General features: G+C 38.3%; 1 protein-coding gene across 1 annotated transcript in view; it reads right to left on the bottom strand.

The window, feature by feature from the left end:
• b4galt2 (beta-1,4-galactosyltransferase 2) overlaps nucleotides 1-17,806 on the bottom strand; it is a 104,739-nt gene that overhangs the window by 20,765 nt on the left and 66,168 nt on the right. Inside the window, exon 4 of the mRNA XM_039688434.2 lies at nucleotides 4,463-4,650. Within this exon, the coding sequence (XP_039544368.1) occupies nucleotides 4,463-4,650 (188 nt within the window). The remainder of the gene's footprint in view (nucleotides 1-4,462; nucleotides 4,651-17,806) is intronic.

Raw genomic sequence — 17,806 nt, 5'->3', positions numbered from 1 at the left:
GGTGTGGTGGTATGGGTAGGTATCAGGGTGGGTTAAGGTGTAAGGATGTAATTACATCAATTAATTACAGTTGTAAATACATTCAGGTATTTTCCAAATATAAGTACAATGTAAAAACATGTATGTACACAATAAGTCCATTGTATCAAAGTAGTAACTTCAATGTAAGTACATAAGTACTTAAAGCCACTTAATATAAAGTGGGACCGGAGTGTTTATAAGTACAGAAAAGATTAAATTATTCTCTTCAGGTGCGTTGTTCATATCTTTATATTCTGTTTTGCTCATATTTTGCAACCTGTTCAGATTTTTCTGTTCTCTATGACGTTTTTTGAACAATTACGTCACCGTATTTGCAGCGGAACTGACAAATAAGGACATTGACTTCTGGCCCAACACTTCAAGCAATCCGCCATTATTTTTTCTCGCTCCGATTTTGTAGTCCAAGCTCAATGATGCAGAAGTTTCGGGCAAGATAAAATGTTCGAATGTTGAATGTAGTGACCCAAAGTAGATCAAGGATTCCAACTTCAACAACCTCCGCCTGTATAAAGAAGGGTTTGCCGATGGACTCGAACGACCGAGACGACGAACAGAGCATTTCGATAAGCTTTAATATCATTAATAAAAAATAAAGTACTTTACTTTTTTTCAAACACATGGTAGTCATGGTTCAGCAGTACCTTTGTCTTTCTTTATTTTTGTTTTGAAGTAACATTACACATCTGCAGTATTATTGTTCTTGAGTTTCATCAATGGTCATTTAGCTGCTGTGTTTCGAGATGCTTTTCTAAACGTATCATATTATCGATAAAGATTTTTAGTGGTAAGATTAGACCGCAGTCATTTATCTTGTCAGTGTGCTTGTTTTAACAAGAGAAATAATCAACTTTCCCTGTATTGTAACTAACACAATACAGTTACATACCATTGCAATACATCCATATAAAGACATTGTCCTGCGGGTTCGTCGACGTCTTTTTCCACTTGCTCACTCTGGCTCGAACATGTAAGTCTTGATGGACAAGTCTTCCGTTGTTGATATTTTGTTAACGTGTCGTGTGAATAAAAATGTTCTTTGACGCTATTGTATATAATCGTATATCTTTAATCAAACTACAAAAATGGCCGAATGGGGTGGAGTTGAACCGACCGTGAACTCAGCAAACTGGAGAGCGGGTGGGGTGTGACACATCTCCTTTTTATTTAAAGAGACCGCTTCAAAATGGGTTGCTCACAGACGCACATCAGAAATGGGGTAGAAAAGTCTACAGTATAATAATGAGGAATTCAGACCCAAGCATTGCAGTTATGCTTTATATAGACCACAAATGTATGATTTATATGTAAAATGAATGATTTAAAAGCATGATATGTACCCTTTAAGAGGCCTACTGGGTTATGGGCTGGCAGGTGCATCATGGGTAGCTGCCTGAGGTTTGCCTTGGGCGACTGCAATGTTTTACCAATGACAGCAACCACATTCACCTACGCAAACAAATGTGCGACATAAGGAAGAAAAAGAAGCAAGAACCTAGGCACACACGCGCACACACACACACCAACACTTGCTTGTGCACGCAGCAACCTCGCGTTAAAAGACAACAAGCTAAAATTAATGAGGCCATCTGCTACAGCAGAAGTCTTCACAGTATGGCTGAAGTTTCTTCACACACTCATGGTCTGAAAGCGTGCAATTCTCTAAAGGTGCCCCACTTATTAAATACAGCAACGTTTAGGTCTCCTCAGACTGGAGACACAAACCAATAGCGTGAATCACTCACAGAGAAATTGGAATTACTATCCCACTGACAGTTGAAGGCAGTTCATGGCTCGGAGAAGGTCAGTGGCAATTGTTTAGTAACATATTGTCTGGCTGTCTGCAGAGAAATAAAAAACCAAGCTCAAATTTTGCCACAACACTAATCAGGTATTGTAGTTCTGTAAACTGCTGAGACAGAGCTTTGTTGAAACGTGGCCCTGAATAAAAATGAAGGAAAACATTGGGTCTCAATCACTAATAATTAAATTTGAACATGAATTTGTTCTTAACCCTCTCGGCAATCACGCTGGCGTGATCTGCTCACTTTTTTCTTATCTGTAACGGTGGTGCGGTTGAAGCAAGGATAAGGCTGGATCCAAGTGCAACACATGCTTTATTTAACAGACTACAAACTTAAACAGACTAGACTGGATACAGGACTCGGGACTCAGGAACAACCAACATCAACGTTAACCATTCAACATTAAACACAAACTCACAAAGACAAGGCTGAAACACGGGGCGTAAAAATTAGGGACAATCGAGCTAGACAAGATAACAACGGGGCGTGGGAAAACAGAAACACCTGGGATAACTAATGGGAGTTATCCCAAGACAGGGAACTATAGAACATGACAGGACACAAACCCACATCATGACACTTATCAGTGCAAAACAAACTCAAAATACTCTGTTGATTTTGATCTTACATACAGTATGTGTTACACATCATTCAAAACTGTTAAATGTCTTTTATTTGTGTACACTCATAATAAAAAACAAAATGTTTTTTTTTTTTTTGTAAAATAAAGAAAATGAACACGTTTTCCTGTCTCTCTCGACAGAAAGTGACCTACAAGTCAGCAAATGCTTGTCACTGTGACATGAAACATGTCTTTACGAAGATTGAAGTCTCCATTTTTTTGGAGAAACAACATGTACATTTTCTCCAGCCCGAGCTGATTACCGCTAATGTGACCACGCCCACTGGAGCTATTCATACGCAAATAATCCACGCGGAGGTACACAGAGCTTTCATCAGCCTCATCACCTCAAAACAAAGAATCAGTGACTTCAGCACTGCTCTGTAGGGGTGTGACGAGATCTCGTGCCACGCGAAACCAAAATATGTTAGTGAATTTTAAGTATTCTAAATAAACGGCCACGTGCATGAAGTTAGTTATTTGCAAAATGCAAGGCCCAAAACATATCCATTTAAAGGTGCTCTAAGCAATGTCACACGTTTTTTAGGGCAATATCTTTTTTTTTTTTTTGTCACATACAGCAAACTCATCTAACCAGTGTTAATTTTGACAGCACATTTTGATTTTAGTCATAGCAAATTTTGATTTTTAGTTTTAGTCATTGTCTTTTGACTAAAATGGCATTTAGTTTTAGTAATATTTTAGTAATCTGAATATTTTAGTTTTAGTCTGGAAATTCAATAAGATTTTAGTCGACAAAATCTGCAGTAGGTTTAGTTAAATTGAAATGCATTAATTTAGAGCTACCTCGTATCAAGCCACGAGCTAATGCTAGCACGCGAGCGGCGTGTTTGAACCAAACCGGTTAGAATCCCTCCTCTAGAGCTCCGCTTTGTAGGCTATGACTTAATACTTTTTAGCTACTTTGTAATAATAAAGTTTTGGCAAATGAACGAGGGTAAAGGTTGATTTTCTCAGATGAAAATCTGGCCATTTATAAGATTTTTTAAGGCCTTAAATTTAAAGTTCAGATTTTTAGACTTCGCGGAAACCCTGAATAATGGCAACTACATTTCAATCATTTTAAAGTATCATTAAATGATACATATATAAATTCAACTGATAGGTAACTAGTTATTGGACTAACTGGTCTAACTTCACTGCTTATATTTTAAGATAGAGGTGTTCCCTTTGTGTGAATGCAAGTGAATTCCCAGAGGATGGCAAAGGAAGGCACAGAGTTAAGATTGTCTTGGCCCTTTCAGCCCCTCACACAAAGACAGGAAATTAAACACCATGGAGCAAAGGCCAATGTGTATTTTTGCTGACAGAAGACAGACAAAATTAATTTCAAGTTTGACAATATATATATATATATATATAAAAAAAAAAAACATTAAGCGTAGAACCTGTGTTTTAATATCTCCAGCTATTACATTTAAAGAGAACTGGTCTGTCTCAGCTAAATAATTGTCTTCCTTGAAAAATGAATACATATGCTTGTGACGGCTCCAGGTCTGTCTGGACTGCCACAGCACCTGACAAATGAACTTTTGAAACAGAATAATTCAGCTGCATTCTCAAGATGACAGAGCGTCATGAGACATATATCTTCCCTAGTGGAAAAAATAAGAAGCAATTAATCATCAGAAGCACAGGCTTTGACAGACAGCCCTCAAGCTTTGGCTGTTTGATTAACTGACTCTGTTCTCTGCAAAGAAACAAAGACAAATACAGACATGGCGTCTATTAATATGTATGTAAATAGCAACAAATGCAGCCCAGCATATTTGTAATAAACTCAGGCAAAGCCACAATTCTACAAGGATATTAAATTCATATAAAACAGGCCACTGATTTTATTGTATTGCATTTCCAAGCTTTATATGAGAGTTCTGATTATTTATGTATCAAAATGGACCAGAATTATAAAAAGGGAGAAAAAAATGATACAGATTCCTGCTCTTTGTGGTTCCCTCAATATTAAATATATTACCTGAAGCCGAATTTGTCCATGGCAATGGCGAAGTGACGGGGCTGGTCGTAACAGTGGTAGAGGTTCCGGTCGTCCATAGGGATTAGGTCCACGTCACTGAAAATGAAGCAGTCGTATTCTGCATCTTTCAGAGCCTCCGTGTAGCCAACATTAAGTAGCTTGGCCCGATTAAAGGTTTCCTCACCAAGCTGAAACACAACAGAATAAAAATAATAAATAACTAAATAACAGCTCAATTGCTATAAGGATGGAAAAAAAAAACTGAAACTCTTTATTGTGAATTTATATCTCACATTATATAATGATAATAAGAATGAAAAAATAACCATATGATTAATTGATTTAAATATGCTATTATATTTACAGATAAACACTTTAACTAACGACTTTTGTTAACATGATTACAATTATTACATAACTTACAATTATTTAAAAAAAAGTATTAAAAACCCATCTAATTTGGTGCAATAAAAGTCTATTTATACTAAGTAAGAAATACACATCAACATCACAACACCATGTGGTGTCTGAACTAATAATCCTCCAGAGTGACCATAATCCCATGTAATCCTGTAATACCTGAGATTTGGCCTAATAATCCAAAGGTGTGAACTACTGCCACAAATCTACTGCCTTTTCAGCACAATGCCTGTGGATCTGCACTACAAAAGCAATATCAATGCATATTATGTGAGCCTTTGAAGACTAGCATTCACTGAAAAAACGCGGCTGTAAACGGTGATGAACGGCATTGGACGCAAACAGAAGCATCTCCCGAGCAAAGCTTTAGCAAGTAAAATCGTATTTCACAACGCTGACTCTAAAAAAGTAAGGAAAATAACTTGATACTAAGTGACTTCTAGCTTCTATCAATATTTATACTAAGTTTAATTCTCTCAGAGGCCTAGAGGAGAACTTCAATATACCAGAAATTAATGGAGAAAGAGTGAGGGGGCAGATAAGGAAATATCTTTAAGAGATGTAAAATAGCTTCTTTTTTCATCAGCAAGGGTGCAATGAAACATTACTGAGATAATTTTTACTAGTTTATTAAGATGAATTCCTTGCGAGGTGGCAGGCATATCAGGCAAACACAGCAGTAGACTAGACGGTATTAACACACCTCACTAAAAATGACAGATTTATAATAAGGACATGCTCACGACTTAGTATTTCTCATCCAAGAAACCAGCTCCAAGACGGAGGATATGTGGATATCATGAACAGATGGTTTTGGAACAAAAAAAAAAAAAAAGTGTAATTAATTTTCCGCAAAAGGATCATAGGAGCTAAGCAGTCATTCTAAACTTTCAGCTGTGAGGTGTTTGGCTCGATTTGTATGGTTCCAACACGCCATGAAGTAGGGTTGATTATGAGACAGGTGTAGTACCTTCCCCTCATTAGCCAACTTGCACCTGTTCTAAGTCATTAACCTCAAGGACAATAGCCCATCCGGGGACTGTTATATTCAGTGGTGTATAATGAAGTACAAATACTTTCTTACTGTAATAAAGGTGCAAAATGCAAGTCTCTGAGTTGTTGCAGAACTACGCCCCCTCTGGCGACAAGCGAAACTGCAACCAGAGGTGTGCGCGCTCATGGATCACACGCACGCATGTTTACACTAGCTGTTCATCATAACCAAAGGAGCATCAGCCGCACACATCTTTTGTTACAGTCATAATGAGGTAATAAAGTTATAAATCTGCAAGTCATTTAAAATACATGAAAGGAAAGGCATTTGAGTAAATTACACACTTATGTGTGTGTGTGAGGAATAGAAAATTAAAAGGAACAGAATTTTTTGTAACAACTTTTGTAATATTACATACAGTAGGTCAACAGTGCATCCTTGCTAAATAAAGTATACTTTTTTTAATGCCTATTTGACATTTAGACAGTCAAATAGGTTAGACATCCATACTGATGGACGTGGTACAAAACACACACAAGAAAAAAAAAACAGTTTTTGAGTACCATGTAAAATCCCATGGTACACGAATATGGTTATATAAATCCTCATATAAGTTTGATCTATAACCCATTACAAACTAATATGTTTGTCCACTGAAGGTTGTTTCTCATTGCAGTCAGAGGAAAATTATTCTTAGCTCGAGCTCAGTAAATAAAACAGCCTCCCCCTTTCCATCAGTACCACACTGAGAAGTACGACCGACTCGGTTTTTTAACCAAGACTTAAACCACTCATCTTGAGGTCTGAGACTCACATCGGCCTCCAGCTAGAGTCTCCTTCTTTTATAAGCTTATCGTCACCATGTCAGTTGCTCAATACTTGCTCTCTGAGAAGCCATTAGCTGTATTTTATTTTATCTGATGATCACAATGATAGCTAATCACAATCCCTTGCTCGCTCTAAGTCATGAGGCAGGATTCCTATAGTGGCACACTCGAGGCCAACCAGGGAATCCTACCTGGACCCCGTTGCTATGGAGACAGATTAGGACCAGGGCTCATCCTGAGAGATTGCATTGTGCATTTTCTTGTGCAGGTGTGTGTGTGTGTGTGTGTGTGTGTGTGTCTGTGTAAGCCTGCATTATCAGTCCCCAGCAGGCTGACCATATCATCCAGCGTGCTATCGATGCCAGAGCTGAAGACTGGAGAGGAAGTGGGGACTAAAAAAAAAAAATCAGGAGTGAGCCAGATCAAGCTGACTTACAGGGAAAATGTGCGTGAGAGATAGAGTGAATGGACATAAAAAGGAAGTCTCCAGAGCTCAACAGTAAGGATTTTTTTGGTTAAATGTTAACTTGCCTTGCTGAGATTTTCACTGGCCCCATATATTAAATGAAATGAAATTAAATAAAAATATATTAAATAATTCTGAATACAATATAATAATAAAAAACATTGTGGTTTAATGATCAATTAGCTTTTGTCTAAAATCACATTTTGTAAATGTTTCTAAAAATAAAATATATATGAACTATCAATATCAGTCATATAAACACAGTAAAGAACATTTACTAAACAGGGCAAATTAGCATAAGAGCACAATTCCAATTTGGGTGGTAAATAATGTACCAGTAAATTGATTAGCGCAAACCTTAGTAAATCACCTTGCATGATTCATTTAAATACTTTCCTCTAGAAATTTTGCATCAGAAAGAGAAACTCCTACAAAGGCTTATGCAATAAATATGTCCACGTCTTTTCTACGCTAATCTTTCCTTGCTGAGTGCGTGTCTTTAGAAAATGTCTTTATGCCAAATAAAGTTTGCACTGGCACTAGTTATAGTAAATCTGGCCCTATATCTTTTAAGTCTGACAAGCTACAGTACAATTCTAACAACTGGTACGGCTACTGGGACATTTACACTTGAGCTCTGGTTTCTTTTTCATAAGTAGAATTGAAAGATAAGAAAGTATTCATTTAGCGGAGGCCTTTACCCAAAGTGACTCTAAGTACACTGACACAAACCAATGTCTTGATTAACCAGGTTAACCGGTTAACCAGTCTAGACGAACAACTGCTACGCTACACCATTCCCCAGAAACTCTATCTCACTTAAATGAGGACACCATATGTTGCACAAGCATGCTAAAGTCAACAGGCCACATTCAGTGAGTGTTTTATACCCGCTTCGTTTTGACAGGCTCTCTTGTTGTGACCTATTTCTTTCCTGCTCGCTAGAAATGGTTTGCATAGTCAGTACTATTTCTAAAATACTCACAGGAAATAACAGCTCTCTACAGAACTGTTGTCAAGCATTAAGATCAGAAACATGGCCTGACGTTTCTTGCTGTTGAACAACTGTGCTGGAAGTTTTGTTATTACACTTAGCTTGTTTTGGAAGTTGCTTTGATTCAGAAGTCTGTTGCTTCATATTTCTGTTCTTCTCTGCTACTTTACCTGACAACTTCTGTACAATGAGCAGGACTTAATTAAAACCACGTTTCAGACATACGTTCATGTCTTATCAATGGCTGGAGGAGAGGCTCTGAGCCCAAGGATGAGGCAGCGCTGGCGACCGGCCAGGCAAACTAATTTACAGTAATGAAACATTGGCTATGGAAGCTCAAAAGAAAGGCAGCTTACAGACAAACCCCAGCTATTTCTGAGAAATCAATTTGAGGTTGTCTCCATTTCATCAATAGCCTGACATCACAAGGATTAGTAAGGCAAAAAGACAGACGAAACAAGCTGCGGCTATCAGATGGATTCATTAGGCTGGATCAGAGCACTCTCAGCCTATTTGTTTCTTCTTTCCTTCCTCACTTTCTCTCTCCTCCGATCTATCATTCTTCCTTCCTTCTGTTTTCTTTCTTCTATCGTGTAACGTTTCTTCATTCTTTCCTTCCCTCCATCCAATTTTCCTTCTTTCTTACTTTCACCTCATTGGTTTCTCTCCCTCTCCTGTTGCCTCTTTCTTTCTTGCCTTCCTACCATTTTCTTTCCTTCTTCATTCTTGTCTTCCTTCCCCAGAAGGATCATTCTACGCTTCCTTTATTTTCTTTCTCTATTACTTCCTTCTTCACCACTCTTTCCTTCTTCAACTTCACTTTCCCCAACCTTCCCTTTATTTCTTTCCCTCTTGGCTCTCTTCTAAATCTTCCTTCCTTCCTTTCTTCCTTCCTTCCTTACTTCCTCACTTACTTAAATATTATAGATCTTCTTCACCACTCTTTCCTTCTTCAACTTCATTACAACTTCGCTTTCCCCAACCTTTCCTTTATTTCTTTCCCTCTTGGCTCTCTTCTAAATTTTCCTTTCTTCCTTCCTTCCTTCCTTCCTTCCTTCCTTCCTTCCTTCCTCACTTACTTAAATATTATAGATCTTCTTCACCACTCTTTCCTTCTTCAACTTCATCACAACTTCGCTTTCCCCAACCTTTCCTTTATTTCTTTCCCTCTTGGCTCTCTTCTAAATTTTCCTTTCTTCCTTCCTTCCTTCCTTCCTTCCTTCCTTCCTTCCTTCCTTCCTTCCTTCCTTCCTTCCTTCCTTCCTTCCCCACTTACTTAAATATTATAGATCTTCTTCACCACTCTTTCCTTCTTCAACTTCATTACAACTTCGCTTTCCCCAACCTTCCCTTTATTTCTTTCCCTCTTGGCTCTCTTCTAAATGTTCCTTCCTTCCTTCCTTCCTTCCTTCCTTCCTTCCTTCCTTCCTTCCTTCCTTCTTTCCTTCCTTCCTTCCTTCCTTCCTTCCTTCCTTCCTTCCTTACTTAAATATTATAGATCTTCTTCACCACTCTTTCCTTCTTCAACTTCATTACAACTTCGCTTTCCCCAACCTTTCCTTTATTTCTTTCCCTCTTGGCTCTCTTCTAAATTTTCCTTCCTTCCTTCCTTCCTTCCTTCCTTCCTTCCTTCCTTCCTTCCTTCCTCACTTACTTAAATATTATAGATCTTTTTCACCACTCTTTCCTTCTTCGACTTCACTTTCCCCAACCTTCCCTTTATTTCTTTCCCTCTTGGCTCTCTTCTAAATCTTCCTTCCTTCCTTCCTTTCTTCCTTCCTTCCTTCCTCACTTACTTAAATATTATAGATCTTCTTCACCACTCTTTCCTTCTTCAACTTCATTACAACTTCGCTTTCCCCAACCTTTCCTTTATTTCTTTCCCTCTTGGCTCTCTTCTAAATTTTCCTTTCTTCCTTCCTTCCTTCCTTCCTCACTTACTTAAATATTATAGATCTTCTTCACCACTCTTTCCTTCTTCAACTTCATTACAACTTCGCTTTCCCCAACCTTCCCTTTATTTCTTTCCCTCTTGGCTCTCTTCTAAATGTTCCTTCCTTCCTTCCTTCCTTCCTTCCTTTCTTCCTTCCTTCTTTCCTTCCTTCCTTCCTTCCTTCCTTCCTTCCTTACTTAAATATTATAGATCTTCTTCACCACTCTTTCCTTCTTCAACTTCATTACAACTTCGCTTTCCCCAACCTTTCCTTTATTTCTTTCCCTCTTGGCTCTCTTCTAAATTTTCCTTCCTTCCTTCCTTCCTTCCTTCCTTCCTTCCTTCCTTCCTTCCTTCCTTCCTTCCTTCCTTCCTTCCTTCCTTCCTTCCTTCCTTCCTTCCTCACTTACTTAAATATTATAGATCTTCTTCACCACTCTTTCCTTCTTCAACTTCATTACAACTTCGCTTTCCCCAACCTTCCCTTTATTTTTTTCCCTCTTGGCTTCCTTCCTTCCTTCCTTCCTTCCTTCCTTCCTTCGGTGGACTACAACAAAGTATTAATCTGTTTACGAGTCAACAACTCAATGACTCAAACGATGATTGAATGATGGTCTCCAGTGATTCTGACTCAAAATGAGTCAAAAATGGCATATCCTCGGAGCTTAGGTGTGTGTTCGACTGATTGCATGAAAATTCATTCACTAATGGCAAATTTTCGGATTTATTATTTGCAAATGAAAATCATATTTAGGTCACCACTCGGAGTCGTTAGTAAACTAAATCTGCTGGCCGTCTGAATAGGTAAAAACTAAACATAAGGTTGGAATAACGTAAATGAATGCCCATTCCATTTGTGTTTCAGATTTAGTATGTTAGCAGCATTGTTCTTAAAAATTTAACCCATTTTGCCCTATGTGACATATTTTATATTGTAAGTTAATATTCGTCTATAATATTTAATAACACACATTTACACACGTTTTTTGTGATTTCTATTTGATATACATATAGAAATTGGTTACTTTCAGTTGTTTGAATATTTGAATTATCAGTAGGCTAATTACCAGTAGTTATAACTTATAAGTGTATGACAAGATAATGTATGACAAGATTTGGTAACTAAAAATAAAAGTTTTCTTACTTGCAGATCAATACATATTAAATGTCTGCATACTCTTCTTTATTGACTAGTGCTGGCTACTTAAAAATTCACAACAATTCATTATGTTAAACTGAGCAGTAACCTATTAAAGCTCTATCTAGTGTCTAGTACATTATTAGTACACTCAAGATTTGTGTACATAGTCCACCATTGCTTTTATCTCATTGATTGACTACCTTCCTCCTATCATCCCTCCTAGGCAGATGCAGATAAAATACCTAATGGATAAAGCATTTTATGGTGTATACAGAAAATAACTATACAAATGTAAGAGGGTTATTCTTATTCTCTCCAATACTTGAGAGGCCAATGAATTATTGCTGTTCTATCAGTGCTCCATTTAAATATGGATTACCACTGGGCCTACATCAGCCTTGAAGCAGATTATTAGAGTAAGCCTTACTAAAGTATAGAACAACACCAGCGCCCACGTTCGCGTTGTCTGACTGACACAAAAATCTATGATATACAAACACCCCACAGGGAATTAGGAATTTCTCATTATAAAGAAATCACTTAAACAAAAAGTGAGTATGCCTTCTCTCACTAAAATGTCTCTCTGCCAAGCGTGAGGCTTTCGAGTAAACAGAAAGAACGGGGCATTCTGGGTTGAGCAACTGCGAAGGTCAGAATCACCTAGCAGGGAGTGCGATTTTGATCACATCCATCATACGTCTGCAAAATCAAATGCAGTGACAGAAACATTCCGTTCCTTAGTCTTGCGTAGCCAAGAATTCATATCTGGAATTCATAGCAACTTTAATTGGAAAAGGACTGCCCAAGCCATGTTTCTCATGGCCGTCTGACCAATCACATTCAACCAAATTTGTTCAACGTCATTCAAGTCAATGTAACTACAATAACAGATTGGCATGTAAAACTCTTGGATGTATTTTAATGACTCTTTGCCATGAACTTCACATATTTCCAGCATTTTTATTCTTCCATGAGGGGTTATGGTCATTGTTTCCAGGCAGACCTCTGAACACGACACACACGTCTCCCGGAAATCCTGCAGCATTCAACCAATCAGTTGTTGACTTCGAAGCTCCTGAAGTGTTTCCAATTTTGTGTGCCATATGTCTATGGGCCTGACATCTGAGGCTAAGACCAGCCATTCCACAACTCTCAACTCCCACCCATTGCATTCAGCGGGTTGGGGCAAAATCTGGTCAAACAAGCAGTGTAGAAAATCTCAGCCTCTTTCAGGGTACTACTGAATGAATTATACACGTGTTGCTAGCAATCAGCTTACATTAAAGCTATCAGAATACCTGCTGTCAGCTAATAAACCATAGAGAGTTGCTGCAAGTCCCCCTGTCAAAGTGAGTTACTGAAATCTTCAGTAAACCTTGCGGGCAGAAGAGAACTCTTCCTCTTCAAGAAAAGGGCTCTATGTTTCTCAATCAACCAGGCCTTGCTAATTTGATTTTGATGTGTTGGTATTAGTCCAGTGGCTTAGGATACATGCCATGTTTCTCTCTTCTTTTTTTAATTGTTCGTTCTCAACACCACCACCACAGGGATATCATGCAAGAAATCACAAAGCACAATTGGGAACTATTAATCATTCTGTCTGTGCTAACAAGGGACAACATGCATGTCCAGTCTTATTTCCATTCCCTTCTCTGTTTTTGTGGACTGTAAAGTAAATGATAAATTACAAAGCATGACAGTCTCACCATGAGGCAAGGACTGGCATAACACCTTTTCTTGTTAATAGGACAGATTTTCTTTGTTCCTTGAGAAGTGCACTGAGAAAAGCAACACTAATTTGGAGGCATTACTCTCTGTGGTCATAATATGAAAAACATTGAGAATTAAACAACTTTTACTAAAATATGTCATATTCATATGTCAGACGCAATCGTTTAACTTGCTGGAACGTTACAGAAATTTCCGTTTACCTGAGGGGAATAAATTTACATGGACTAGATTTTATGAAGGAGGACTGAAGTTAAGTCAAGATGTGGGTGAGCATGAGATGCATGCTAATGTAATGTAATAACGTTGCTGGCCTCATTTTCGTTAATCTGTGTGGCTATTGGGGCTTGTAGGATAAAAGAGACCCTGCACATCAGCAGGTGATTAATATATACTCAGTTGTCACCCGGTATGGAATTCAGATAAGTTGCGCAGCATGAATAGGCTTCATAAATCAGGCTCATGAAATAAATGTGCTACAATATAATACTGGGAGACAGGTGGGTGTTACATCAACGCTCTTCTTTGACAAGCTAGTGTTCAGATGTTGGGGGAAGGGAAATTTCACAGACCTAATTTAACTGCACAATGTGAATTGTGATGATGTCAAACATATTAACAGCTGGGTTATATTCATAGCCAATGTCTGGCAATGAGATGTAAAGGTCCTTATTATGTAACTTCATTCAATTTATCTCTAATTCTTCAATAAGATTCATTTTGTGCTGGTAAACTATATATATTATATATATATATATATATATATATAATTTATTTTTATGAAATTCATATAGTCCAATAAAGACCTATTCATTCGTTCAGCCCTTCAGCCGTTACTTATTCACGTTACGGCACAGCCTCTCGTTCCTTATTGCTTACATAAAGCACTGTTAGCTGATTCACAAGTTCACACAGTAATATATGCAGTAAATCTTGAAATACCTTTTAAAGGACATACAATATAATGCAAAATAATACACCTAGAACACAAACTAACGAGTAAAGAATGACGCAAGTGGCAGTTTATATATCTTTGCACTGTAATTGACATACTCCTCCTGAACTTTCAGGAGGGATGAAGTCTACATGAAAAATAACCCAGTTGGTTTTTAAATGTGAAAATTTGCCAATTTTTAATGCATCCTTGTGAGATTCATGTAGGTCTCAGCCACTTGAAATATCTGTGCAACGAGAGAGCAAGGAAAGCCTGTGGACGCCAGTACCCTTAAGAGGCGATGTCAAGGCAGAGAAAGTCCATCTTAGTCGATGCTCAGGACACGCTGTTCACCCAGGCTATGTTTTAATCTTAATCTTCAAGTATTGCCCTAAGCCATCGTGCAAACTGACTTTCTACATTGAGTCAGCCATTCAAACTCCCTGTGGGGCTCAACTGTTTTCATGAGCTCACTGACACCACCAAATCGTATTACAGACTAACAGCAGGTCAAGCCGAAATGCTCTCAGTGCTCACATTACAAAAGCACTGCACTGACATTTGGAGTGAAACTTTCAATGCAAACAATCCAAATCAAACATCAGTGAAAAAACAGTGATTGCAGTGGATTGACCAGCCTGACACCAGTATTAGTCTCTATTCTAAGAGATGGTAAACCACCTCCGCTTCAGCAGCGCTGGCTGAATGGGGTTTAGCAGCTGAAGTGTTAAACACTGCACACAATCTGACCAGTCTACTGTATACGTGCCAGCTAGCGTATGATCCTTTCTCTATATGCCTCACTGGCCGAGCTCCAAGCATTTCCCTCCTTAGGGGACGCCCCTGATGTGTTATGTTGTTCTTCATAACATGTGTAACAGAAAGCTAGCCCTTGATCCACCATCACAAATCCAATAAGCAAAGTGTATGTAGCCAGTAGCCACAATCATGAACATACTAAATGGGTTGTTTATGTTTGTGTGCGTGAGTGAGAGAGAGACGCCTGAGGGGTACTATTGTTAGTATATTTAAAGGGATAGTTGACCAAAAATGAACATTCTGTCACGATTTACTAGCCCTCATGTTTTTTCCCCCCCAAACGGATGTTTTCCCATCAAACAAGTACAAAAAAAAGAACATATGGACTACTGTTCTACGTGCTGTTTTTGCATTGACAATAAATGGAAATGTAAGCTTTTAAGCAACTACTCAGACTTCCAAGTCTTTTAATGCCATTACAGCAACTTTGTGTGGCAGATTTTCTTTTTAAAATTGTATTCACTGAAAATATTTGGCACATTCATGAGACGTCAGATTCATGAACAAACATTATTTCAAGTTGGTCCAATTTACAAAACAAATGATTCCTTAATGAATCACACTGATCCTGTTGTGGAGTGGAAACAACGCTACTGTATCACATGGGATATAGCATGCGTCTACTTCAATGATACTTTTATGGCGCTTTGAGTCCTTTTTGAATCTTGAAAGCTTCAGTCCTCATTCATTCTACATGGAACAGAGCGACTTGGACAGCCTTTAGAATTCTCCTTGTTAGTGTGCTATGCTGGATTGAAGATGCAACAGTACTGAAGTGCCACATGTGCCTTCTGTAAAGTGTGAATCTTTAAAGGGACACTTCACCCATTTGCACGAGGCTTTGCATTTTTAGAAACCCAGTCATATTTTTGAATGGTCATGATTTATTCCCTTATTTTCCCCTGAGATGGGAGAAATAAGGATTTTATCATAATGCGTCATAATAAGCAGGAGGTCACATTTCATTGAAAAGTGTAGAGATTAGCTCCATTAGTAGCAACATTAACTCCTCATTATTCCAGGGCACTCACCCTACAGGCCTATTACAGATCAGTGGGTGGGACTTCACTTGCAGATACTGAAATCAATATCAGCCATCTTGTTTGGAAGCTAAGCAAACAAGTGCTGTGGAGATAGCAAGTTATGACAATGACGGAAGAAACTAAACATTATGGAAGAAGAGGATTTAGAAATTCTGCTGCTCGAATCAGATGTTCGTGGCTATCTTTACGAGCCGCAAAATAGTGAAGAGCAGCTGAGGCTGATGGAGGAACCGGAGGCGGCTGCCTGTCGCAGTCGAGGAGCCCAGACTGACTCGAGGGGGGCGGACTGCTGGTGCCTGTGCTCTCGCAGTGAACTACGGGCACAGATAGAGTCCGTCTGCTGCAGAGAATTTCAATGATGGCAATTTCTCCCGAACGAAATCTCTGAATCAGACAAGCACACGGACGTTTGTGTTGTGATGTGAAAAATCCTAGTTTCGCTGAACTGAACATCCCAGTATCATGCAGTAATTCACCATATAGAAAGAAACACAAACGAGGAGTAATTCATCAATGAGTTTGCCAAAGTAACATTAATGGGGTTCTTTGTTGTGGGAAGGAGGAGGCGGGACATGGCGAACATTTAAACATTTTAATAGTAAAATTAACAAATACAAAACAAAAGTATAAGCCAGCAGCCCCTCATTGACGACTGCTGTATACACACACAACAGAAACAAAACACAACATAAAATCAGGCCTTTTTCTCTCGCGACCTGCCGTCGTTGCTCCTCCTTTATGTCTCCGCTCCTCCATGAGAGATGTGGGACCGGTGCGTCTCACAGGTGTCTTTCATCAACCCTCATGGCACCGCCCTCGCACCGTCCTCTCACATCCCTTGCCCTTGTCCTGCTTGCCACAGCCAACTAACTAGAAATTTTGAGTGAAATAAATTTCAAACTCTGGTGGCAGCTAAAGTTAGCCTTGTAGACGAAAGAGTGATTTCTCTGATATTTGCGTTGTTCTGGATTAGTGGGTGTGGCTTGCGGAACTGTGCAATGTGGTGCATTGTGGGAGTTGTTGTCTTACACACAAATGCGGCCTTCGGTTATTTTCTGTATTTTCTCGGTCAAGAGGGCACCAAATTCAAAAATTATTTTTAATTTCGACTATATATATGATATATGATCCACTTTCAATAAAGATTAATGTTGAAATAGGTGAAATGCTCCTTTAAGTAAAGAATCAATATTTGTAACCACACTCCAATTTTGACAAACTGTAAATTGATTGTATTCTGCGGAGACGATCAAGGCATGCAGCCGTACCCCAACCACTCCAAAGGAATAGTGAAAAAAATGAATGTCATGAAAGAGATAGGGAACACATATGTACTCTGTTGAAGCAGAGTTATAATGGCTGCGGCGCTGTGCCAAATCAAAATTCTGGCAGTGTGCATAAGCATGCAACTCCATGAGGCTCAGCTGGAGCACAACCAATCGAATTCTGAACCCTTCTTATTATCTCCCTAAACATCTGCCCCATGCCTCCGTGAGGCTCAGAAAAGAGAGGAACCATTTGATTAATGATTCAGAATCGCTCTCTTGAATCGTTAAACACATCTGCATCAGCAACCTTGTTTCACATAGTAATAAATAGCAGGATTCTTTCTGGATGCCTGACCTGAATCTGCTTTCAAGTAAATCATTTAATCCTATAAAATAGTGAATTGTGGTGTGAATGGAAATTACTCGGAAATAGTTTCAGCATAAATAAAAACATTTTGAACATTTGAGATTTTGACTGGCATTTAAGGAAAACTACTACTAAATTCTAATATACAAATTCATATATTAGTAAAGATACAAATTCAAATAAATTATGTTCCATTAACTTTCTATTTAAATAAAACTATACTATCAAAAAACAAAAAAAACAAAACAAAAAAAAAAAACGTTTCAACATTTATAATAATAATTATAATAATAAGTGTTTCTTGAGCACCAAATCAGAATATTAGAATGATTTCTGAAGGATTATGTGACTGAAGACTGGAGTTATGATGCTGAAAATTCAACTTTGCTGTTAAATGAATAAATTACACT

This window comes from Pimephales promelas, chromosome 5 (genome assembly GCF_988280905.1).
Source record: "Pimephales promelas chromosome 5, fPimPro1.hap1.1, whole genome shotgun sequence".
NCBI classification, from domain to species: Eukaryota; Metazoa; Chordata; class Actinopteri; order Cypriniformes; family Leuciscidae; genus Pimephales; species Pimephales promelas.
The sequence above is the reverse complement of the archived record's forward strand: the minus strand, read 5'-3'. Positions and strand labels throughout refer to the sequence as shown.